We start from the raw sequence: 26,873 nt of genomic DNA on the forward strand, positions 1-26,873 counted from the left end.
TTTAGATTTTCCAATTATTTCCAAAAATGTATAGTCCGCCATATTGTTTAAGATGGGAGACATAAATAGACAGAAGCATATGTCAACATAAAAAAAAATCGTACATGTTTTGTAAACAGCGTCATGAATAAAATTGATTATTATGTAAAAACTGAGTCAAATGCATAATTGTGATGCTAAAAATTACCAATACTTGCTACTATAAAATACTTTTGAATTGTGAATATAAGAGAAACTATTTTTCAGTAGAAGTACAATAAAGAAAATGCCTGAATGAAGCTACATGAGTAGGCGTTATTGCCCTTGTCAACATTTTTTTAAAGATTGAATTATTTATTAAATAAAGGAAATATGCATTTTTGAAAATCATTTTTTCAAAATGTATTTTTCGGTTGGGTATAAATTTATTTTTGCAAAAACCTATGACATCACAGGAGGATGGAATTTCCTTAACTCTTTGAAAATTAAATGAATTGATTTCATGATAATTCTACTGGAACGTAAATTTCACCAAGCGAAAGATCAGGAACCAAGGGGTTTTGTATGCATGCAAATGCCCTGGCATACCCAATAAACTAGACAATTATTCCTTGAATAAATCATAAAAAAGCGTGTTCGAAACTGGTAGATTGCTCGTCGATGACCACTTCACGCCTGACCAGCACCTTATATATCGTGACCTAACAACTACTTTTCATAATACTTGCGCATCCCGAAATAGTTCAAACAATACAACTAATAGAAATTGATTTATGTTCTCCTTCGTTTCACTCATCCGAACATAAAATATTTATTCACTAAGTATCTTAGTGAATAAACAACAGAACACAGATATAGAATGTGATGAGCGCCTATCAACCAGTTCGACGACAAAGGTCCTGCCTGCATTCAACAGCAAAAGAAATGATCGAAGTATAGCTGTAAAACATTTTTTTAAAGATTTATAAAACACAGCAGTGAAGAGGAAACACATTATGATATTTCAGTTAAAATTATGTTTGAATTTCTGCAGTAAAACAATTATCGTTCGAAACTGGAATTTATGTGTTAGATTACTTCTTAGGTTTAATAAAAGTTTCTTCAATCTTCTAAACCAAAGTAACAAGACTGTAAGAACACCAATTATTTGATATAATATTATATGTCCATTAAATGTTATAATATGCTTCATTAATTTAAATTTGTCCAATGTAACCTTGAATTGCTTTTTTATTTTGATGAATTATATGAAGATGATTATTAATATAAATAAACGGCAACACAATAAAGGATTATCAGGCAATGCATGAAATTTGATTTTAACTCAAAACCTGCAAAAATAACATCTGCATGTATTTGTATGTATAGTATCACTCCAAAATTCAATACTAAATCCTTCATTTAGAGTTCCGAGTCCGTAAGTCTAGGCTCCTGAATCTCTAATTTCTTTCCAGTGCGAAAAGCTACAAATGAACTGAAATTTAAAATAATATTTATTCATATACTAGTAAATACAATTAATGATGAGTAAACAAAACCCATCAAAACAACTTAAGGCTTTTTTTTACTCATCTAATTAAAGAAGTATATAATCTAAATCATAAAATGTTATTAAACAGTAGAAAATTATTCACAATGCCCAATTCAGGCTTAACACATTAAATCATTTGCCCCATTAAGGCTAATTCATAAAACCCAATTAAGGCTTAGTCAAAAATGCCCCATTAAGGCCAAATTAGAAAAAGCCCCATTAAGGCTTATCAAAATTGCCCCATCAAGGCTAAATTACAAAAGCCCTATAAGGCTTAGTCAAATTTGCCACATCAAGCCTAACAGACAAAAGCCCCACAAAGGCTTAGTCAAAAATGCCCCATCAAGGCCAAATTACAAAAGCCCAATTAAGGCTTAATTTAAAAAATGCCCAATCAAGGCTTAATTATAAAAGCCCCATTAAGGCTTAAACAAAATTGTCATATAAAGGCTCAATTACAAAAGCCCGATTAAGGCTATAATACATTACCCAATCAAGAAAAACGGCGCTGTCAAAGCTGTTTACACACTTTCCAATAAACTGAAACATAATCATAATAATATACATTAATTGGTTTCAAAGAATAAATTTACTTGAATTTTATAATTGTCTATTAACAGTGGTAAATATATGATTAAATTGCAAATTTCAAAATTAAAAACATCTGCTAATATAACGATATATATTTCTCCTCAGAGTCCTCACTATTTTATGAATAGAAAAAAACTGCATTTATTTATTAAATTTAACAGAGTATGATTTTAAGTACTCAATAATAGCAAACTATGTATAGGTTATAATTTTTTTAAGACATAGGACAATAGTAATGTAGGTACATAATACGTATCTTCAAACATTTCAGTCAAACTTTTTTTTTTAATTGAACCAACAAAATTAAACAAAGAAGTATAATATCATATTATATTAAGCTATGCTCTAAATTCACATCAAATTTATAAAACATATTAGTTAAAAAAATCAAATATATTCGTTTGCCAAGAGAATAGTTCAAAATTTTCAATAGAAAACATTACCAAATTGTTGTTGAATCTGTCCACGTCCATCAGAAAAAAATCTCAAAATATCTTTATTTTCAATAATTCTCAAAATCTAATTTGAAACTGTTTATATTCCATTTTCCTTAAAAACTATTAAAAATGATATGTAAGGTTAACAAAAACTTACTTTATATGGTTGACCAGATGAATTTAACAAAACAGCCTTTTGAACATGTATACACCCACTTTAGGAATATCAAGTTTTACAATCATTCTTTGCCAAATATCAAAATTGTCAAAATTTAAAAGAGATAGGCTTAAAATCAAAAGTAATAGATCTCAAATTAGTTTGTTTAAAAAAATTAAAAAGCTTTAGGTCCATTAAGACATTTAAGAATTTTATGATTGTGAATGTACTAAATGGTACATAGATCCTATGAACAGAATGCTTAGCGTTAATTTCCATAGATGCTTTTTATGCACAATGGCACTATAATAAACAAATACATACTTGCTATATTATTATCAATCATCCAAATAGAATTGTTTTAGTAGAAATTTTTATCATCTGAATTTTATATTAAAATCGGATCCATGAAAGAATGGACTTTCTTTAAACAAAAATGTATGTTAGCATTAAAAAAGTTCATTTTAAGTGAACAGTATTATAACCATTGCATAAAATTTGGTTAAAATACATAATTACGATTATGTTCCGCAGACTAAAATATGAGAAATGTTAATATCAGAGAAATCATTTTACATTATATGTACAATTAAAATGCCTGAATACACAAGGAGTTATTGCCCTTGGCAACACTTTAAAAGATTATATGAAGAAAATATACATTTTATAATTCTTTTACGAAACACTTATTTGCATTACATATATTAAAAAGTAATTATTCAAAAGATTGTTTTTTTTTTTTGATTTTATGGGTATGAATTTAGATTAATAAATTTTTTGGAGGATGGAAATGAATAAAGCACAAAACATTACTGTAAAACTTTGGCTTAGTCAAAACACATTCTCTGCATGATATTATTTCATTCGTGAACAATATATATAACAATTCTAAAAATGCTCTAATTAAAGTCAAAAAGGTGCCGACTTCCATCTAGGAATATTTCAAGTACCTATGCTTTGCACAAAATCAAATGTTAAATAACTCTTGCAATAAAATTGACAAGAGGTGCTGTGTATGCAGTTATTACCAAAATTCTGCCCATACGAGCGGGAAACTGTCAAGGACTGTACTTTTCGTGATGTTCTCTCCAGACCTTCTTTTCTTTACTCTGAAATACTTTGCCGAAGCTTAAAATCATCATTGGCATCATCAATAATTGAATTGTCTTGATATCCATGTAAACAATCCTATTATCATCAATACGTAAAAACTATAGTTTCTTTTATTCAAATGATTAATTTATCAACTTTGTTATTTTCCAGCAAGTTAACTGCTCTTTTAAAATCTATTTGCATTTAATATTGGCATCTATTTCTTACTTTAATATTGAAAGTCAAATACCTTTTCTCCATCGATATTTAAATGTAAACAATTTCTTGCTTTTGTCGTCTATTATCATCAATGCATCTTCAGTAAAAACTGTGTAACTTCTTGAATAGCCCGCTGCTCACCCACGTGGCTAAAATTCGACTCAGTCATACGCGCTACAGGTAAAAGCGTGTTCGAAACTGGTTGATTGCTCGTCGATGACCACTTCACGCCTGACCAGCAGCTTATATATCGTTACCTAACAAGTACTTTTCATTTACTTGCGCATCCCGAAATAGTTCAAACAATACAACTAATAGAAATTGATTTATTTTGCTTCCATAAATTTGGCCCTATGCTTAGTAATCTCAAATTTATCCACATTTAGCGACAAACCGTGCACAGATCATATCTCGGACAACTACATGTATATCTATATTGGACACTACTTACCAAGTTTTGAGGGTCTGCTTTTGTGTGGTCACAGTGACAATCCTCTAAGTTGCCCTACGTATGGTCTTATCAATACGCTCTGTACAGGCATGCGCTTAGGGAAATCATTTGGCTAACATTGTATTGGAAAATAAATTACATCATCTGAAAGAGCGTAAAATTCTGAGTCAAACAAGTGTTTCAAGTACCAAGTTTGACCAAAATTGACCGACATATGACTATTTAAAGAATCCTATCCCGTCGCTCTTAGTGACGATTCATTCCACATATCCAAAAGACCACTATGAGGTCACAGTCAAAAATTCATTTTTCCAACAATACTATAATCAAACACTAAAAAGTCATTTATGCAGTTTTCAGTGTTGGGATCCTTTTAACACTCTTTTCCGCATCGAATGAAATAGTTTTCAAAATCCCGACACCTCAAATGACTTCAAAATAAGGGTCTGTAATGTGGCTTATTTTGCTTCCATTATTTTGGCCCTATGCTTAGTAATCTCAAATTTATCCACATTTAGCGACAAACCGTAAACATATCATATCTCGGACAACTACATCTATATGTATTTTGGACACTACTTACCAAGTTTAGAAGGTTCTTTAGAACAAATGTTTCAAGTACCAAATTCGACCAAAAATGATCGAGATATGACCATTTAAAGAATCCTGTCCCGTCGCTCTTAGTAACCATTCATTTTGGATATTCAAGAGACCACGACACCAATAATCCATTCCAAAAGATGAGTTAGTAACTGCAAATATTGTGCGAGCAGTTCAAAGAACCATTTTTTACATAAAAGTTTTTTTTAGCCCAGGGTGAAAACCGAACTTCCGAAACCTTATTGCACGTCAAGAGGATACCCCTAATCACATTTCAAAATGTGAATGGACAACTGTGAAAAATCTTAAGAAGTTAGAGGTGATTTTTTATACCCCCCGCTTGAAAAGCGGGAGGGTATATAGTAATCGTTAATCCGTCCGTCTGTACGTCTGTCCGTCCGTCCGTCCGTCCGTCTGTTACGCTTTGTGGTACCCATCTCTTATCCGCAACTCCTCTCATACCAGTGAAGGAAATTTAATGAAACTTTCACAGAATGTTTATTACATATTGCCATTGTGCACCTCCTATTTTACTTTTTGATCCGACACATATTTTGGATTTTCCAGGCAAAACATGGATACTGCAATTATATTCATACGGGAGGCGGAGGGTATTATTTAGTGAGCTCATTGGGTTTTTTTTGTCATCCCTAAGTCTCCCTCTCTGAAACTGTATACTGCACAACTAGATTACACATCCCCATCACATACCAAAATATGAAATGGCTACCGTGAAAAATGTAAGGGGAGTTCAAGGAACCTAGTTTTTGTAGAAAACACGGGTTTTACATCCCTTTGGCCCTAGGGTAATGTTCAAGGCACCATACATCAAGTTGCCTACAGTTGAAAAAGGGAGTATGACAGATGGACGAACAGCGATACTATATTTAGGATTATTTTTACTGTTTCACGCCTGCAACAATTTTGCACCACTTTGAATTCCCCAGACACAGTTCTGTTGATGAGATTATGCAGTTTTCATTGAATTTGCCAGTTTTATAATCGCCGAAGAGGGCGAAAGGAGCGAAAATGAAACTGGCGAAAATTTCCCTGTAAACAATATGTATACCCAACATTTTCAGAAAGTAAAGATATACCGATAAATCGGCGCAATTTATGTACTTTTTTGTATTTTTGCAAAATTATTTGTGATGCATATCGTCTTATGGTCTGTAAAGAGAGTACTGCCAAAGGCGGGGATATAACGTTAATATACCGATATATCGTTAACAGGAATCTCTGAAGCTTTGCCTCATAGAGATCTTTAACTTAAATGAAGATCTCTTCGAATGTTCTTCTGGGAATAATTGTATACGCTTCCTAGAATATATTACTACTTTATAGAACAATCTTAACATTTTAATGAGGCATTTTTTTGAAAAAAGAAATTGTTTGAAAATTATGCATGTAAATAACACTCGTTTTAATCACTAAATGAAAGTGGGTCAATCTTGATTTTCAAGATAATCTTTAATAATAATACAACTGTAATAATAAAATGAGTATATAAAGTGCTAAATATTAAAAAAATACTCTAAAGCGCTGTACAATAAAACGCAAGTAAACATAATTTAAGAACCATGAAAAAAATTAACATATATCTGTTAGAAATTATAACATCAACATTTTAAATAATTTTGCAAACAGAGAAGTAAAAATTTCAAACTTTATTTATCAATGAACTAGTTTTTTTTTCTTTGAAGCCGTATGCTTCAAATTAGACAAAGACAAATTAAAAATCATTTCTTAAAACATCAAACAATATACCTGATCATATATCCGTGAAATGTGGGTCATAAATACCTTTCTAACGTACATTTGGCATATATAAAAATGGAAATACTAGAGTATCACAAAGTATTCTGTCAAATTTTGTTCAAAGAATTGTCAAAACTTTATATAATAGTCATACTGCAACACAACGAATCCACTTTTCCCATGGCATACTAAAAGGTAGCCGGACTGGATGTTATGACAAATCCTCCTAAAGCCTCTCTGCTGTATCTACCAGTTTCACACGAGAGATTCCCATAACAAAATACCAAAATAAATAATCCTCTCGGTTTGGAGAGAGGCTTTTGGACATTAAGGACAGGGTACTCTGTATATAAACCGGAGTCCCTGTCCCGTCCCGTCACACAGAGGGATGTATCTCCTGCTGGCGGTAGCGGCGGCGGCTGCCGTGACAGGTAACATTATTATCAAGTTTTAGTTTTCCCTCAAATTAAATCATGATGTGATTTATTTGGCCAAATTGATCATGAGTATTTTCAAATTAAATTTTTACAGGAAGAGTAAAACATGTATTGAATTTTTTTTTAATGACCGCATTACCTTTTTTAATTTTTTGCGTGAGGCATTAACAAAAAATACGAGTACACGTATATACGTTTTCTTTCATCATACAAACGATTTTGTTTGTTAAATTTTCATAAATAGGCCGGGATATAACTGAAAAAGAGATATTTTACTTGATCGATAAAATTTTCGTCTTTTATAACGTATAAATCCTAAAATCTATTGTGAAATAAAAGTTCATGAGGGTTTCTCAGACTTGAGAAATGAATTCCTTTAATGGTGCTTAAACTGGCTGGATGATAAAGAAATTACTCAAAAGAAACAAATATGAAACACTGCTAGTAATCTGTACAGCAATAAACTTTTACTGTTATTTAGTAAAGGGAAAACCACATAATTTAGCTAAACGTTTATTGCGATTTCCTCCATTTTCATCCAGAACTTCTTTCCCAAGAGGATTAGTTTTTTTGGTAAATACGACAAAAATAATATGTTAAACCAGTCATTTTTCTTATTTAAAAAAATGAAAACAATCTACAACAATGTGCGATAGATATTCGAATATATTCGAGATTTTTTACATTTACATGTATTAAGATGACCTTTTAAGTTTCTCTGAAAACTACATGTCCTTGATTTCTTTTATTATTATGAATATTATATTAGATGCATTTAAGTATTTTCGGTTCTCGAGTAAAATCCTTATATGATTCAAAATAATTTGATGAAAAAAAAAATGAAAAACTAAAAATATAATAAACAGTGCATGCAAGTAAATATAAGAGGTTTTTAAGCCCGATTTTTATACCAAAGCCCATCTGAACAGCGAAAGGTTAGAAAGAAATGTAATATTCTTGAAATCTATAGCTTTGTTTTCGAGAAATTATTTGACTAAATTAAAAGATCAAAAACGTCCTATTTTCAACGGAAACATTTCTGATAGTCTCTGAAACAAATCCTCTTTTTTTCAGCCGCGCAAAGTCCAAGTCAACCTAGTCACGGTGAGTATTTTGTAAATATATTTTAAATGTGAATACTTTATATATTTTATACGGTATAAATCGTATCACAGCTGAATTCTGCATGCTTTGATTCTTAGCAACTTACGACTTTTTAACTTTATATGCAACCATTCCCCTGATAAATTGAAGTCCACGCTTTCTGTCATTGACAGCTGCTTTTTCAATAAAAATGGAACTCGTAAATTTACTCACCCTGTCTTTGCCCATTTACAAAATTATTTTGTTAAATAAAGGTTCTGATTGTACACACCTTGTACTTTGAAATTTAAAAAGATGCTTGAGTTTCTGATTGACAATATCTATGTGGTTTTTTGGAGACCATGAAGGTTTACCAACAATCTTTGGAATTCCATTGTGTGCCAATTGCGCCCCGTTATAAGCAGACCTACTTTTTTTTGGTGGTGGTCTTCAACTCATCTTTAATATATATCGACGACGTATTGCCAATTAACACTGGTTATTTCCATGTCCCAGTCAGCTTGAAATAAAAGTCTGACACATCTGTTTCATATTTAGATATTTTTTCTTGAAAAAGACGTTAATGGTAATCTAACAACCAAGCTTTATGACAAACGAAATTGACTTTAAGTTTTCAACTTCCCTTACTTATGCAGCAATAAACGTTCATAACCTGCATACGGAGTTTATATCTCTCTTGATTTGATCTCAAAAGCATTCTCTATATGAATGATTTTTAAAACGAGGTAAGTTATTGACAAACATGTTGCTGAAACAAGAATATCAGCTGTCGTCTTGTTTAAAGTCATATTTCGTAAGTTCTATGGTCGATACAATGACCATATCAGCAAACACAATTTATCATTAAATTAAATGTTGACGAGTTTCACTGATTGTTAGTACACACTGAATCGTGCAGATGAAATTTGCAGCTCTCCACCGCCAAGTGACGAATCTATATGAGTGAAAGAATCTCAAAGGATTCTAAGTATGTGGGGAAAATGTCACATGTCTATAAAATTTGAAATGCACTCCAATGCAAATACATGTTTTGTCTCTTTCCTTTTTTTTCGAAGGACTAAACTAAGACGTGAGCTTAATTTTCTCTGCAAACATTGAAACGAATTACCATGAAATTTTATCATACATCATAAAATATGATAAAAAAAAAAGTGACTAGCGAATAATTTGGAGAATAATTAAAAATAGCCATGAAATTTGAAGATATCGAACAGTATTCATACTCACAAAGGTCTATTTAAGCAATACAAATCAGGAGCAGGGCAAACACAGACCTCTAAACAGAAAAGAGGAGGTGGAAATCAGGTGACAGGGAAGAGAAAGCCAGGCGCATTTGTTATTATAGAAAAAAGTAAAAAAAATGAAAAAGATCCAATCAATTTGATGTGTAAATAACAATCTTGCAGACTTCAGTCAGCATTCGATGTAATGACAGATTGTATGTGATGACAAGGTCACTGTACATATCGACGTGAACTTGCTAAATGATGAGTTTAAACGAGACAGTTGATATTCTTATTCCATCAACTTGTTTGTGAATAGCTTGCCTAATTTTTGTTATATTAAATAGTTATATTAGCATTCATAAATGCCTTATGATTTTAGCGTACGAGAGAAATAAGGAATATCTGTATGAATATGAAACACAAGCACTAACTGGAATACCTCAGGGAAGCACAATTTACTCTGGAATGAAGTTAAAATGTAACGTCAGAATTCAGTTCCGCTCCCGATCCTCGGCCACACTACAGGTTAGCTGTCTAATACTTGTGTATAAAAAATTGCTTTATGTATTTTCTTATCTCTTTCACTTAAGTAATGGTGGTTCTAAAAATTGTACAGTTTAAAACCGAAGAACTAACAGAGCAAACAGAAAATTGAGTTCACAGAATTGTTTGGTATCCTCAATTAATCTGCGTGATTAATCTATTGTCATTGATAAAATACAGTGTTGGGACTTAAAACAAATGTGTAGAACTGATCATAATGCATTTACATTTTGTTTAGCTGGACAAAATCGTCTTAGCAAAGATTAACGACCCGATTGAATCGGTGAACCCAACCCAACAACAGGTGCCCGAGAATCTGTTCAGGCCCCTCACAGGCAAGGATGCTGATCAGATGATAAAGGACCTGTCTAGACCCATCAACTTCCTGTAAGTCAATGCAACAAAATGAGAATCTTCTTATAAAGTCAGTGTAAAGTCCTCTAAAATGAAAAAAAGAATTACGCATCCCCCATTCCAAATTCGAAACCTTATTGCACATTTACAAGACACCATCAATCATCATGACAAAAATGGTTTCCAAAACGAACAGGTGTTCTGGTGTGGAACCAGGTTTTTGTTAAAGATTTAATTTTTTGCCAGAATTGCTCGATCCAATGCACATCTTCGGGACACTCCCAATCAAATTCTAAAAGATGAGTTGATAAATACAAAAATGGTTTCCAAACAGGTAAAAACGAAATTCGCATATCCAATCATAGTGTAAAATGACAAAAATTATTCTTTTAATTTCAAATTCCTCTGCTGTGTAAAAATTCGAAACCTTATTGCGCAACTAAGGGATATTCCCAAAATAGGAATGAGTTACTGGAAAACTGTTAGAGGAGTTCAAGGAACCATGTTTTTTTTGGTAGAAAAAGACAAATCTGTACTCCCAGTCGCCCTAAGTGTAAAAACTGAAATTCTTAAAAACCTTATTGACAACTACACTTTAAAACATGTTCCTAAAGATTATTAAAGCAAAAATTTTTAGAGATCTTTAAGAATCCGAGTTTTGTAGTCAATTTTTTCGACCCCAATCACCCCAAGGGTGAAAGGTCGGAATTCTGAAACCTTGTTGCATTTCTAAAAGACATTCCCAATCACATTCCAAAATATTCATTGGCCCCGGGGATAGATGTAAGAAGAATTAAAAAAAGTTTTTGAAGAAAAATACTGTTTTTGTCCCTATTTGATACCCAAGGTGAAAAATTAAAATTTCATAATCGTTTCCAAAGACATCATCAATTATTTTTCTAAATTATGATGAGTAGGCTATGTTTAAGATGTAAAAGTTGTTTGAAATTCTAGATATACTGACAGACCGCCAGACAGACCATGATAACAACACGAAACCCCAACTTTCTTTAGAAAGTGTAGGGGGTAATAAACAAATCCGAGAATTCTGGTCTTTAACTTTTTATGGTGCAATAACGGCATGCAGTATTCTCCCATTTGGGATTTTCATTTTTCTCCAAAGGTATGTCCGTGGCAACGTCCGCGAAATCAAGCAAGAAGCAGACGACCCGGAGTGGTCGGTCAATGTTAAGAAAGGTCTTCTCAGTATCCTGGAAGTCAACTTGGATAAGAGGAAGCAGCTAGACCAGAGCAGTTCCATCCCTCGAGTTCTGCGTCCCCAGTCTTCGAACGAGGATTCCATGTATAAGGTTATGGAGGTAGGTTTGTTGATGAGCATTGAAATGAAGTCAGTTACCAGAACAAATACACTGTGCTAATATACTGATGAATGTTCCAGGCAATAAAATGAAAATGATTTTAATATATTTTCAATTAAAAGATGAGGAAAATTGATTCCTAAAGTTGCCGTTTTGATAAACGACTTAACAGAGTATCAAGATTACCCAACCACGCACTAACCGTCTCCTTTTTATATGATTATTATATTACAGCCCAGCATTGGTGGTGAATGTGAAACTCTATACAAAGCCAGTCCTCGCACATCAAGTAGTGGTGATCCAGTTATGTATATAACGAAAGTCAGAAACTACGACAACTGTCTGGACCGACCAATGTACTTTTCCTCCATGTTCCACGGGAAAAAGTGTGCCGAATGTGTCAAAGAATGGGTAAGATATTCGTTAAAACAATGCAGCATGTTGAGTTCTGTACACTAGTTTGCCACACTTTTGATACATGTTTATGGTTATAGTTTTCATAACTATAGTCGACTCCAAACTGTTCACTAAAGCCGAACTTTGTAATTCAGTGTCAATCCCATTTTCTTCTACAGTCAGACCCACTGAGATCCGCCTCGCAGGTCATGTACACAATAAGGGGAAACACGAGGATGTTTCAGATCCAGAGTGCTATTTCTGAAAGTCAGCACGTCTTCACACCATATTCCGACAAAGGAGGGAATGTTGTGACATATTTGAAGTACGCGAAATTATAATTTGTATATTGCCGAATACAAGTTTCAACATGCACTGAAATACTAGTAAATGAAATTTCTTTCTAAAGTCATGATAGTGAGTATTACTTGTGAAGAACATTGACAACTCAACAAAGTAAACGTGCCATAACTGTAAAAGATTTATCTATTTGTAGCCAGACGTTAAATCTGATAAAAGTGATGGATGTCAAAGAGATTTTATCTCAGCCAAGCAGTCCCAAAACTGTTAGCTCTGGGCTTCAATTCAAGTCTCGCGAGATTGAATCGCGCGATGAATCCTCAAGCAGTTCACAAAAATCGCCACCTTCCAGTCAAAGTCCAGCATCAGAGGTGCTCAGCAAACAGTCGCAGAAAAGTGCAGACCAGGCAAAAGAAAGGGTACTCCCTTAAAATTTCCATCTGCATTCATTAAACAAGTTGAGGGAAATGTATTTATAGGTTTATTTAGATGGATCAATTGATTAAAAGGTTTGGATGCAAGCAAGCATCGGGCCAATAAAGATTATATCTCTATAAAGTGTCTTCGTTTTAATTGGTATTTAATGCCTCCATTCTAAGTTTCTAACCAATAATAAAATATATCCAAAAATTAAAAGCATTTCATTCGTTTACAATTTCAAGATCCGAAAACTGCTGAAAATGTTGGAAACCTTCATGAAACCAACAATCCAGGAAGAGGCTGGTCCACTTCTAATGTCACTTCTAGAGGAGATCCGAAAGGCAGATGCAGAGAGTCTCAAAGCCGTTTTCCGTGAAACAGTCCAAAGTGCATCTGCAGACAAGAAGAAATTGTAAGTTGTTGTAATTGAAATGAATCTCTAAATGCCCCAAAAAACCTGTTTGATTACTACTGTGCTCTTCATTTAGTTCATCGACATGTATTTCAATATTTCAGTGAACCAGAATATTAATTTTAACAAGAATATTTGACCATTTGTTTTAGAAACAATAACCAAGAACATCTGAAATTGCAAAACTTTGAACATGAGAATGTGTCTTATATTGAGTAAAGCTGTGTTAAGCCATTGAATAAAGAAGAAAAAAATACTCAAATTATTCTTTATTTGTTTTGTAAAACATTACAGAAAGATGTTGATGGACTTGCTACCGTCAGCTGGTACCTCCCCTGCTACAGAAGTATTAAGGGACGCTATCAAGAACGACCAGATCTCTAAACCTCAGGCCGCCATCGCTCTAAACATTCTTTCTCTGTCAGCTCGACCAGAAGTTCTTGTTGCCAAAACACTTCTGGTAACCTTATACGATTTAACTTATCACACATTGAAAAAAAACTTGTGTTCTCTTCGTGGCTAAATCATCAGCCGTAATATTCTAGTGTGATACTAGTAGTCATTATTTATGTGGTCTTTATTAGCACTCTACCAAAAATAGAAATAAAGTTTCCAAGCAGCTTTGTTTTAACCCTTTTGCGTATGTTAACCTCTGCCATTCTTTTACACGCTTTATGTGTCCTTACATACCTTATTGTCCTACTGAACATTTTATACAAGGTAGAAAGTTAGAATCTATTTTTAATGAGTTATCAATTTTTTACCTCTTTTTGCTTACTTGCATGTAATGCGATAAAAATGCCTCTTTCTGAACCTTTTCTTTCCAATTCGAAAAAAAAAACCACATTATTTTCATAATGAGGAAAAAGATGAAGACAATCGGTGGCCAGCCAATGATGACAGAGCTGTCTGTATACATTCCAGTGAGCTCAGTCTTTATCGGCGGGCTGCGTTTGTTCTCTACGACAATCCTCGGAAACACTGAAGCTTATTAGAACCTTTCTTTGTAAAGCTGCTGTCATCTTCGGCTTTGACTAACTGTATATGTCGGCGCATAATAGTCTCCATCAAATTATTTATGCAGGAAGTAACAGCTTTGTAGTATTTTTCGATATTCAGAGTGTCACTTGAAATACATGTACTCACTGGCAAAATTCCTTGCATCTCTGATATAAATTTGAGAGTTTTGAAAAATGGAATCGTAAAATCTCCTGATTCAAATACAGCGAATTCTGGTATGTTCCTACTTGCAATACCTGGTATTTTTCAAAAGTTATGAAATTCGTATATTCTTCAACAGGAACTAACACAGAGTACCCAAGTTTCTCAGGACCGAATGTTGAAGAGAGCAGCCTTCCTGTGTCTGGGAGCGGTAGCTGGTAAACTTAGGGAGGAAGAACAGAGAAGATCCCGCCAGATGGCGCGCCAGGAGAACATCGTTAATACTCTTATGTCTACTGTGTCAAACTCCCAAAGCAGGAAAAAACTGAAGTCCAAAAGGAGAGATTTGGGGGATAGAAAGAGAAAACAACAGAGTATTTACACAAGAATAAGACAGGAAATTGTCAAGGTGTTTTTCTCTTCTTATTTCAAATTTTTCGAATACTAATCACACTTATTTATAAATATCAATACAATACGAGCTTTTTTTTTAAATTTCTTTTTTTTTCCTTCGGTATGTTTAATTATTGCTACAGACTCTTTATAAGATGCCAGGGCCCAAAGTATGACACATCTGTTTCATATGTGGATCTTTTACTAGAAAAAGACTTTAATAGTTATCTTACAGCAAAGCCTTGTGATAACGTGATGACTTACTTTTCAACCGTCAGCTTCCCTTACTTATACAGCAACATACCTTTGCCACCTACATACAGAGTTTATATCTCTCAGTCGATTCGAAACAGAAGAGCTTGTTCTACTTGCTCTGCATTTTGAAGTAAAAGTTGCGGGTCCTTCGAATGAGACCTTAGAAACTGAGGCCCCGTATCACGACAGGCGTTGGTACATTAAAGATCCCTCACTGCTCAATGACCTTGAGTGCCGAGTAAAGGTCAATATTTGAAGCCCTTCGCCGGTATATGATGATGTCTCTTTATGAGTGAAAAATTCTCGAATGGGACGTAAAACAACATACAATCAATCTAAAACGAGGTAAGTTATTGACAAACAAGTTGATGACACAAAAATATAAACAGTCTCGTTTAAAGTCATCATTTCGTAATTTCTATGGTCGAACCAATGACCTTGTCAGCAGTTACAATTTTATTATGTCAAGTGCTGACTGACTTTTTTAATACTGATTGTTCGGCAATTATTTGCACACTGAGTTGTCCATGGATTTCCCCGTTGTTTTTTCGCCCGAATATGACAAGGAGCACACGGCGGTTGTTGCCGGTCGGCAGGGGATGCTCACTCGTCCATAAACCTAATCCTACCTCTGATGTTTTGGAGGTCCGTGCGTGCTCCGTTCCTATTTTGTAATGTTTAATGGACTTTTGAGTTCGAATACTCTTTGTCATCTTCACATATTTCATTCGACACTCGAAAAGTTTAAGATTTTTTTGTGTTTTAAGGGTAAATCTAATCTTTTGATACTATTTGCACATTTATACTTGAAAGTATTTAGAATCAGTCCAATACGTTTTGCCCAGACCTAAAATATTTCGCGAGAAACAAAACCAAATAAATCTTTTTTGTTCAACAGGAAATCCAGAGTTTAATGAAATCCACTGACATGGACGATAAAATCTTAAGCTTTAAAACAGCAGGAAACTCCGGAATGCAAGAGATGATTCCAAGTATCAGAACTTACATTGAAGACAAATCCCAACCCCAGCTACTCCGAGCTCAGGCAATCTACAGTTTGCGAAAACTCACCAGTCAGCACCCTCAAGATGTGAGTGATTTATAATCCTGTTTATTTCCAAAGTACAGTGACATCATAAGTCCTTCTTTTGCCTGCTTTGTGGATAGCAGTAATCCGAAGCACTGCATTGCATAAATTTAAGTATTTCGAAACTTATATGGATTCACGTACAATCGCATTTCATTAATTATTAAATATAAGAAATCTGAACAATTTTTTTGAAGTTATTATGAAAGGGCTCACTCCAAGGAGCAAATATTCTATTGAAAAAATTTCTTGCGTTTTGAATAAAACTGAAAGGAAAAGCCAGAATATGATTTAATTGTAATACTCAAGTGAAGATATTACATGACAATTAATTTACGTCACAGATTCAGTCCATCCTGCTACCCAGATACTTCGACCGCACCGAGAAAGAAGAAGTGAGAATATCCTCATATATTGTCTTGGCATCGACAAGTCCTTCCCGCCAGCTTCTAGAGATGATCGCCCATTCTCTTCACAGAGAAACCAACCCCCACGTCGGAACATTTGTTTATACACACCTAGAACAAATGTCCAACAGTACTTATCCGTGTCTCATGTCTTGGTAGGTCATGGTTTTTTTTTATATTTCTATCCCATTTCTTCTTTTGATCTGCTTTTTCATGAACTTATGACTACTTTCATATTTTATCATCAGGGCAAAGAATGCAACATTGGCCTTGCGATTTGCAAAGAAGTTTAGTCCGATGTTTCAATATTCACGATTTCTTCAGTTCTCTGGATACAATGGTAAAATATGAGGGTCTCGATTCCTCCAACACTAAACATTTTATATTAATTGATTTCTGTCTTCTGTATCACTACTGAATATGTTTTGGTCGTTACATCTGATTGGTTTTGGTGAAAATATAGATAGAGTGAAGCTAGGGGCAGCTGCAGAACTTGGTTTAATAACTTCCCCAGAAGAGTTTATCCCAAGAGCTGGTGCTATACATCTCAATACGCATGTACTGGGAAGCTCAGTCAATTTCATGGAGGTAACATTGTATTTTATTCTGACATGGTATGCTTTATTTAACTTTGAGGAGTGTGCTCACTACTAGTTTACTGTCCTTTTTTCATACAATCTAAGATTGGATTCAACACAGAGGGGTTGCAAACACTTCTTTCGAAAATGGTTGGACCACTTGGTGAACTTACCAAAGGGAAATCAGTTGTAGATGTTCTCAAACAGCGAGTTCGCAGAAGTTCACAGTCACAGCAAACTCAAAGTGACCCGATCAGTCAAATCCATCAGAAGGTAAAGAATTTTGATAGTATTGCAATGATCATTATCTTTGGAAATGAATATTTTTTTCCTTTATTTCTCGTCACGATCTTAATTTCACGTTTAACGTTTCAACAAATAAAATTGTAAACGTTCTTATCATATATTTACTAGCTGAAGGTGTCAGCTCGTACAAGCCCCGAACCAAAAGGCCATTTATACATTAAAATGATGGGTAATGAACTTCAGTACTTCAGTTTGGATCGTAGTACTTTGGTGGAGACATTACTCAAAGAAGGTAAACTTTTTTAACAAAGCACATTTTCAAAAGAATCTGGTTCCTATGGATCTTTTATAAAATCCTCAAACAAAAATCTCCCTATACTAGGAAAGATCCTACTGAGTGTGTCAGAACAGAAGATGAAGAGTGGAATTGACATGGACATACACCGGTCTCTCATACCTATCGATGCTGACACTATGATTCCAACCGAGTCTGGTCTCCCGCTCCGCCTGAGACTTAGGGGAACAGCTGCAGTTAAAGTAACAGGCAAAGTCAAAGTTTCTGGGGTACCTTCTCTATTTGAGATCAACCGTCCAGGGAAGGCTGCCAGAGAACTAGGCTTAGATTTAGAACTCAGTCCAAGGTATTCTCATTTCATTCTCTGTCCTAAAATCCTTGCCAGGATCTTTTTTTATCTTCATATATGGCGAATGTTGGGACTAAAATTATAAGAACTTATTATTTGTATCATTACTTTATATAAAATGAACTTTTCCGTAAATTACAAAAAAGATTGATATCACAATTTAAATTTATACTTGAGTACAAAAGATTTTAATCATAGAAAGTTATATGAAAAGCTTTAATTTGAATGTAAACTAATTTTGTAAGCCATATATGTAAGAGCATTTTCTTTTCTCAGTGTATTGGTTGACATGCGAGGGGAAATGGAAATCGATGCAGAATACTTTAAAGCTGGAGTCTCTATTAAATCTATGGCACGTGCAGAGACGCCTCTTTCGCTCTCCATTTCTTTTAACCTCGCTACTGCCAAAGTTATAACTAAAGTCAATATTGAGAAATTGGTAAGATATACTGGTATATATCTGCATAAATTTTGACATGGTTTTTACATTTTAACATTGCAATTACTGTTATTCAATATAATTGAGAAGAAAAGCATAATGTTATGATTTTTTCCATTAGAATGAGAAAATAGCAAAGATGGAAATATCTCCATCAACGTATTTCAAAGATAACCCATCTGACATAACGAAGTATCCTGCACCAAGAGAAACGCAAATTATCAGGGCTGCTAAAGGTGCAAAGGTCATGCCAGTAAGTGAATACAATATGCAGTAAGATATATGCATTAATTTCGATGAAGTCATCGTTTAAATATCCACGTTTTAAAACTCAATCTGAAATGATTTTTTCTTGTACTAATTTTTAATGTAATTATTTTACAGTTGTCAATTTCCTGGGGTAAGCGAAGTTTGGGTCTCGAAGTAGGATTGAGCGGACAAGCTGTTTTAAGCGATTTTGAGATGAATATTCCATATTACCCAATGATAGGTAAACAGGAATTATTTCTTACCCTATCGCCAGGAATTAATCCTCAGAAATATATGGAATTTCAAGTACAGTTGATGGTTCCAAAACAACAAAAGTCTGCTCACCAACCAACCTCAGATAAGGCTTCAAATTCGGGAGAAGATGGAATCATTTCTAAATTAGCCAGTTATTTAACGCTATTAAGTGGTGGACAGTCTGATCGGATCCCAGTTTCTTCTTCACAATCCTCATCTCCTCCAAAAGACATCAAATCAAAAGATTCATCCTTGGCAAGTCTCCTTCAACATTTGGAAGAATCACAATCTGTCCAGTCAGAGAAAGCAGTTGTGTCACGTAATAATAGTGTTGGAATTCTAATGAATTTTATTGGAATAGATGAATCAAGATCCATCAAACGACATCTGCAAGTTTCTATGGCAGCGGGTTTTGACATGAGGTCACGAATCAATTCAATTCTGATGACTCTAGATAGATCTCCAGTTCCAGAAATAGAAACCAAACCATGGAAGGTAAGAGTTAAATTGGTCATATATGTGAGCAACATTTTTTCTATCTGTTGCTCTTAGTTCGTATTAACATAGACTTTAATTGTGTGATTTCAGATGGACATCGCCATCAAATTAAATTTACCAACACGGCTTGTAAAACCTTCAGAATTGTTGTCTAACTCATACCAGAAAGAAGTTGAACAACAAATAGAGGTGCATATAAGAAGGGATGGAGAGGATGAGTACTATAGGTTGATTGATCGGGAGGTACCACGCCAACAGGTTAAAGTTCTCAAAACACTTTTAAGCTCAACAAGCACCCAGGAAATCATCGACGAAGTTGTGAACACGGAAATGAGTCAAACAGAAGAGTCTTCAAAAAGTTCTCAGACACAGGTTATCAAACTTATAAGAGAACAAAAACATCTTCTGAAAGAGGTGAAAAATATTCGTCGAAGGTCATCTGACCCGTTAAAACTTCAAAGGATAAAATCAACATTGTCGTCAGTCCTGAAGTGGTCAGAAAAGGTTAAGCAAATTTTAGACAGAGAGTCACGGTCGGTATCAAGCAGTGAAGAATCAGATATTCTACGAAAATACTCTGCATTACTTCAACAAATAGTTGAGCAAAGAATTGAGGAATCAGTCCTATCCTCAATGAGGGCATTATCTTCGAAAGATCAACAATCTCTCAAGAAATCATTAGAAACTAACAGAGAATCACTGAGAAAGATATTGCAACGTCAAAGTTCTTCACAGAGGGGTTCTCAAAGTTCTCAATCTGATCCCCAATCTCCACACATCCCTGAAGTACCGACTAAGGATTCCTCTCAACAACAAAAGCCACGAAAATCAGAAGAATCACAACAAAGGGATTCCTCTGAGTCGCAACCCAGAAAGTCAGACTCTCAGTCTCCCTCTCAACCTGAAGTTGATTCGAAAAAGGCTAAGGAATCTCAACAAAAGACACAACGACAGCAACAGTCTGAAGAGTCCCAACAGCAGGAGCAACAGTCTCAGCAATCATCCCAACAGTCAGAGCAGTCACGGGAAAGTCAGGAACAATCGCAGAGGACACCTCAACAATCACAAGACAGTACCTCACTCTCTCAGTCGAAAAGCCAGTCTCCTTTGTCTAAATCAGTATCGAGTCTTCTACAGAGTCAGCGGGAGGCAATTCGGGAGCTTTCAGTGTCGAAAGAAAAAGCAGAGGGCGCGAAAAATATTGACCAGAAGAAATTGGAGGATGCAATTCGTATAGCTAAGGAAGTCAATGAAAAGATTCGTCAAGAAGCGACGACCTCATCTCCCCTTAGTATTGAAAAAGAACGGGTAAAATTACTAAAAGCTGCCGTCCAACAACAACAAATCTCCAAATGTTTAGAACAGAGAATAAAGAGGCAACGGTCCAAACCGCAAACTCGGAAAGAAATAAAAGAAACGAGTATATTGTTGGAACAGTTGAAACGAGAAAATGACAAAATATTAAAAGTATTGGCAGTAGAAACTCGACATGAGAAAGAAAGAGTGATTGCTAGAGGAAAACATTCTCAGCAAGAGCAGATTGTACTTAGAAGTCTTAGAAGAGTTCAGCTGTCACAAGTAATCGCTTCTCAGCAGCTAGTTCGTGCAGGATCATCCTCTGATAAACCTAGTGCAGACAATGTCCAACCAGTCCAAAGGGTGCAGCAATGCATGGAGATTTTAGATGAAACAGGCAAACAAATAGTGTCTTTAATGAAACAAAGAAGTGTAAAACAAAGTCCATTAGACGTTATATCTAAACTTGCTGAAGTTACACAAATGCAGCAAAGTTTGCTGGGATTGGTTGCTGAGCGTGCCAGAGAGCAATTGATTCAATCTGTATCCCGTTCTCATGCAGTGGACTCAAGAATAAAAAGACTCGAAGAGAAGGCTGAGACGGAAAAACTTGAGTATCTCCAAATAATGAGAAGTATACGAAAATCAATTGACTCGAAAAGATCTGTTTCTAGTCTTAGTAGATCTGATAGTTCTAAGCTTCAGGCCGTCCACAATAAGCTTGAGTTGATTAGATCAATGCAAATAAAAACTGAGCAGAAAGTGAAGGATGTTGAAAAGGATCATGTTAAGGCTGCTAAAAAGCCTGAGTCAACAACTATTACAGAATTAGCTACTAAATGTAAAGCCGTCCAAGATGAAATTGAAAAGGCAGAAAGTGATATTAGATCAAATCAACTCCATCAGAAGGTAGCTGATACTACTAAGGAACCGTTGCGAAGAATCGAAATCCAAAAACAAATTGTCGAGAAGGTAAAAGAACTAGTACCAAAATCAAATATGAGTCCACACGAGAAACAGACCATTCAGGCCGATTTGAAAACTCAGGAGAAAAGGTTGGAAGAGCTACAGAAGAAGGTTCAACAGCTCAAAGAAGAAGAATCTCGACAGAGAACTAGCTCATCTCAGAAGTCAAAGTCGAATCAATCTTCTCAAAGTGGACCTTCTGTCGGTTCTAGGCAGGAAGACAAACAACAAGATAGTGGAGGTCGGCAGAGGGAGGACAGTTCGAGGAACAGTCGTGGTGCTAACGTGAAATCTGAACAGATATCTCAAAGGTCGCAAAAGGAATCTGCAGAACAGGGGTCTGAGAAATCCTCTGACGATCAACAAAAGAAGTCCAAGAGTGTACAACAACCAAGTCGCGTTGATTCCCAACAAAGCCGTGATCAAAGTTCGTCTAAAGAGCAATCAAGCGGTCAGCAATCAGATAGAAGCCAAAGCGTTCGTCAGAAACAAAAGTCAAGGAGTCGAGCCAAGTCGTCTGCACTTGGAGATTTAGAAGCAGAAACTGACAGAGAAATGTGTATATCGATAAAGGCACAGTACGGGGCCGAAGGTGAAAAAAGGAAAAGTTTCGAAGTTCAGGTATTTTTTATGAAATACACTTTTAATTTCTTTGTTACTAAAATTTGCTATTTGCCACATGGTTTTTTTTTTACTTTGAATCGATACAAAATTGAATATAAAATGTTCCATTGAAGATTCTAGGAACACCTTCGTTAGAGCAGTTATTATGGGAAAGGGCACAGAAATCGCCACTAGATAGAAGCAGTGTAACAAAAAAATATCTGAGGGAAATTAGAGATGGGTCTGAAGAAGTGACGTCAGCTTATCTTAAACTCAGCTCAGAGATGAACATGATTCGTCACCTGCACGTCCGTGTACATTATGAAAGGGTAATAAATTATTCTTAAAAATAGTGTAGAATCATTAAAATTTGTGAGGCCATTTTTCGTGGGTTTCTTAGATTTTATAGGTTCGTGTGTTCATGCGTTAAAATTTCTACGAAAGGAAAGATGACTCTCAGACTGAAACATAAGTTTCTCAATTTGTGAAAGATGTTAATTTATGGATACCCACAAATTCCATGAACATTGAGTCATCACAAGGAGAGACATTCCAATTTTGTATACTTTTTTCATTTGTAGGAAGGAATACCTCATAGTTTAGAAGAATTTGCTTGGTGGTCACATGAAGCAATGAAAGCAATAATGTATCGACATTTATTCACAAAGTATCCTCACTCCTTCTGTCCTAAAGACAGATTGGAAATTCTTCTTAATTTCAGGAGAAACAATAGACAAGTAAGATAACAATCATCCGGGGCATTCAATAGACTAAACTCAAACGAGTTTCAATTTCACGCATTAAATATTTTCACAGAGCTGAAAGATTTTTTTTGTATTTTCCTTAGTTTGATGCAGAATTTAAACTTCCCGAAGAGTCCAACTTTTTGAGAGGAATTGCCATTCCATATTTCGGACCATTCTTGTTTGAATCTGTGAAAGGTATCAGGGATGGGGTTCGACGTCCCCTACAAAAGACAATGTCTAGCATTACTAGCCGTCTTCCAGGTCAGAACTTTCTCTTATATATTATGATTCGTAAAAATTTTCAGTCTTATAACTGCTATCAGAAAAATAAACTTATATTTCTCTAGGACAATGCGAGGTGAAACAAAATCGGATTAGAACAATGGATGGGAGAGAATACAGCATACCAGACACAAAGGATTGCGAAGTCATTTTGTCCATGGATTGTTCTTCTGCTAAGCAGTTCGCCATTAAATACAGAAAGGACTCATCCGATCCCTCAAAAAGAGTGTGTATGAAAGGAATAAAAATATTATTTAAAGACTATAATGCTTTACATTGCGTATTACTTCGTAAGAAATCCTTTATACATTTCACGAATATCTTTTTTTTTCCTTCGCAGGTTGTTGAGGTTCATCTTGAAGGTAAACGCATAGAGACTGTTCCAGTGGCCTCATCTTTAGAGGTTAAAGTAGACGGCAAAAAACAAGACGTTCCAGCTGACTCCGCAATCAGCGTTAAAGAAGCATCATCCGTGAGCAGGTACCAAATATCTTCCTTTCCTAATCTGTAATCTATCATTTAGAAACTGTCTATATCTGTATTTTTTTTTCATCCTTTCTACTTCAGCAGCGAAGCTTCCAGAATAGAAATTAGACGTCAACAAAATAAGGTTTCCGTATCGTCATCAAGAAAAGGAGTACAGGTTACATCGGACGGTCAGAAAATATCCATCAAGGTTAGTCTTAAGAATACGCATTTAATTGTTGTGTTTGAATCTTTTTACAATTTGATGATGTTGATTTTGATGACATACATTTTAACGTTTATTCGTTTGATGTTGCTGGCATGTCATTGTTCACTTTGCCCGCATGGTCTCTTTTTCAGATGACCCCGTTTTACTACTCTCAAGTTTGCGGTCTCTGTGGAAACTATGACGGAAAGCAAGGAAATGATTATCAAAGTCCGCAGAGAGTTGATCGATCCGATCCCAGTTGTTTGGTTCTTGATTATTTAATCCCTGACAGTAAATGTGATTCTGGAAGTGTACAGAAGAAATGCAATGAGCATCAGAATTCGTCATCACCATGTGAGTGTCCTTTCAAAAGTTTCAAAATTTTCAGACCATAAATATCGATCTGCATCATGAAATCTATGAATAAGTTAATTCAAGATTAACTTAATTTGATGAAGTTTTTTTTCCCCACAGCACGATGTCAATTAAAACCTGAAACTGTTCTACGAACACGTTTAAACAAAGGCGTATCCCAGCTTTGTTTCTCCCAGAATCCCGTGAAGAGCTGTCCATCCCAATGTAAACAAAACGATCCCAAATCTAAGGCCGTCCCCATGGTATGTTATGAGCATGACAGTGTCAAAGCCCAGGCATTGAAGAAAGCCAGCTACAAGGGCCCTGTATCGGAGCTGAAGTCGCACCAAGCCGATTACTCGGAATACGTGCAGGAACCCACGAGTTGTGGAGAAATATAAATTTCTCTCGGACTTTTTGACACTCCTTTTCCTATATCTAATTATGCACGCAATACAAAATGAGCGATTATATATAGGGCATGGACGATGTATCATATCAAAAAGATTTTTGACCGCTGAGGTTTTATAATCACTTGCGAGTATATGAACATGTACATTATTTAGTGTAGATTGTGGTCTTCATGGTAACGGGTTTTCTAGTCTATAGTTATTGTGCAGCAGATTGTTGCTATTACCATTGTATTCTGTGTATTGTGAATAAAAATGCATGCAGCAGTTAAAATTCTAATCAAGTCTTACCTTATGAACAAGTTACAAATTTCTTGAGTACGAGTATTCTTGCTTCACTCTGTCGACTTCTACCCGAAGATGACGTTAGTGTGAAATACATATAAAAAGAAATGGACTTACCCCATGACATCTTTATTGAAGGGTTATCATTCATTCTCCGCAAAATCAACCTCATCATCAATCACATTCCTTATTAAAATGATTTTGTACTTTCCAGCTAAGTAGGACAAGTCCTGAAAAGGATATTCCTAAAATGTAAGATTTAAATTCATACTATTTGACTTATTCGAAACAAAATCATGCACGAAAATTATTTCATGCTTTTTCCTCCTGTTTCGGGGTTAAATTAAACACTTATCTCAATGAAAAATTGATTACGTTTTGATATTTTCTAATGCATTAATCTGAATGCATGTATATACATACAAGCTTTAATGCAAACAAAATTAATGTTTAAAATTTCTGTTCAAATGCAAAAGACACGAAAGATAATACCTGGTACATATATTTTTATTTTCTGTTATCTTTAAAATCTTTTCTGACATGAGGAGGTTTTTCAAACCCAAAGGGCAACAGTGCCTGTTAATGAAATATATACATCAGAGATGGGATCAACATCTTCGCTAACCAAGTGTTTCTGATACGCTACTCACCTCATAAAGCCTTGGTCTACTGTGTTAATAAAGTTGGGATGGAGTGGATCGACAGTGATCGTCCAATCAGCATTTTTTCTTAAAATGATCAGCGTTTCGGGATCTATTTTGACTCTTTACTCTCGGAAATGACAACTACCTAATGCCATTCACAGGCACCTGACGTTACTTATTTTTCTTTCAATAAAAAATATATATCCAGGTATGGGTATATTTTTTAATTAAAAGAAAAATAAGTAACGTCAGGTGCCTGTGATGCCATTTTATGAATAGGTATGATGCTATCCAACATTAATTTGCATTTTAAATAGAAAATGAACATAAATCAATACCTTCTTGTTAATAATTCTTTTATAAAATGATCGAAATACCCTATTTATTTATGTAAATGACGCAATTTGTGCACACACGTACCTGTTAAAATTAGAGTTCACGTGACGAAAACAATCCCATAAGCCAAAAATTTATGAGGAGAGTAACGTATTGGAACCCCTTGGCAAGCGAAGATGTGGGATCAGGTGCCAGAGGAGTGAGTAACCCCAGCCGACCGGCCTTGTGCTCCTTGTCATGATCGGGAAATAACGGAAAAATCCGCCGTCAATTAAGTGTGTAAATGATGACAATTAGTATGAAAAAGGTCAGTTAGCTTTTGATTAAATGATAGATTGTATTTGCTGAGGTCATTGTATCGACCGAGGAACCTACGAAATGATGACTTTAAACGAGACTTCTGATTTTTTTTTTTTTTTGGTTTCATCAACTTGTTTTTCAATAAGTGACCTAGCTGCAGATCTGTAGCGTTATGGGTTTTTTTTAATTTTGTCTTTGACCATATTGCTACAGATCCTGCAAGGCAAAAAAAAGTGCAATTTACGGCGCAATATTTTTTTTGGGGAGAATTTCTCTACTTTCTAGCATTGGTCAATCAACTACCTTTCACTCCCTAATTCTAGACACACTTTGTGGCCAATATGTCTATTTTATCCACCTCCCAACAATTTATAGTGTCTCTACAGGCAATAAACTCGCTTGAAGTGAATTTTCAGCAATCTAACAAATCATTTTAATCA

The 26,873-nt window shown here is 34.9% G+C and overlaps 1 protein-coding gene across 2 annotated transcripts; it reads left to right on the top strand.

Moving 5' to 3' along the window:
• The first annotated feature begins 7,153 nt into the window (after nucleotides 1-7,153).
• On the top strand, nucleotides 7,154-25,148 carry LOC134249203 (vitellogenin-2-like). Of its 2 annotated transcripts, XM_062731579.1 has the most exons (30): nucleotides 7,154-7,246; nucleotides 8,327-8,356; nucleotides 9,962-10,107; nucleotides 10,364-10,512; nucleotides 11,603-11,798; nucleotides 12,033-12,209; nucleotides 12,374-12,519; nucleotides 12,691-12,913; nucleotides 13,157-13,326; nucleotides 13,621-13,786; nucleotides 14,627-14,896; nucleotides 16,034-16,225; nucleotides 16,567-16,784; nucleotides 16,878-16,969; nucleotides 17,093-17,217; nucleotides 17,313-17,480; nucleotides 17,622-17,745; nucleotides 17,836-18,094; nucleotides 18,374-18,536; nucleotides 18,658-18,789; nucleotides 18,921-19,535; nucleotides 19,629-22,421; nucleotides 22,538-22,732; nucleotides 22,985-23,140; nucleotides 23,251-23,410; nucleotides 23,497-23,657; nucleotides 23,772-23,911; nucleotides 23,999-24,107; nucleotides 24,257-24,458; nucleotides 24,579-25,148. In XM_062731579.1, the coding sequence occupies exons 1-30, from the start codon at nucleotides 7,204-7,206 to the stop codon at nucleotides 24,857-24,859; spliced, it is 8,001 nt and encodes a 2,666-aa protein (XP_062587563.1). In that variant the 5' UTR covers nucleotides 7,154-7,203; the 3' UTR covers nucleotides 24,860-25,148. The 2 variants fall into 2 exon arrangements, with proteins under 2 accessions (XP_062587563.1, XP_062587564.1); XM_062731580.1 differs by lacking the exon at nucleotides 8,327-8,356 and having other exon boundaries at nucleotides 7,189-7,246.
• Nucleotides 25,149-26,873: the final 1,725 nt, after the last annotated feature.

The sequence above is a fragment of the Saccostrea cucullata genome, unplaced genomic scaffold (assembly GCF_032062105.1).
Source record: "Saccostrea cucullata isolate Sc308-1 unplaced genomic scaffold, CSIRO_AGI_Scuc_v1 ctg1759, whole genome shotgun sequence".
In the NCBI taxonomy this organism is placed as follows: domain Eukaryota; kingdom Metazoa; phylum Mollusca; class Bivalvia; order Ostreida; family Ostreidae; genus Saccostrea; species Saccostrea cuccullata.

What these genes read in the sequence shown, in the direction of transcription:
- LOC134249203 (XM_062731579.1), top strand. Translation starts at nt 7,204, where the DNA reads ATGTATCTCCTGCTGGCGGTAGCGGCGGCGGCTGCCGTGACAG. An exon ending in GGCGGCGGCTGCCGTGACAG is followed by an intron (nt 7,247 to 8,326) that starts GTAACATTATTA and finishes TCTTTTTTTCAG; the next exon opens with CCGCGCAAAGTCCAAGTCAA. An exon ending in TTGTTGCCAAAACACTTCTG is followed by an intron (nt 13,787 to 14,626) that starts GTAACCTTATAC and finishes ATTCTTCAACAG; the next exon opens with GAACTAACACAGAGTACCCA.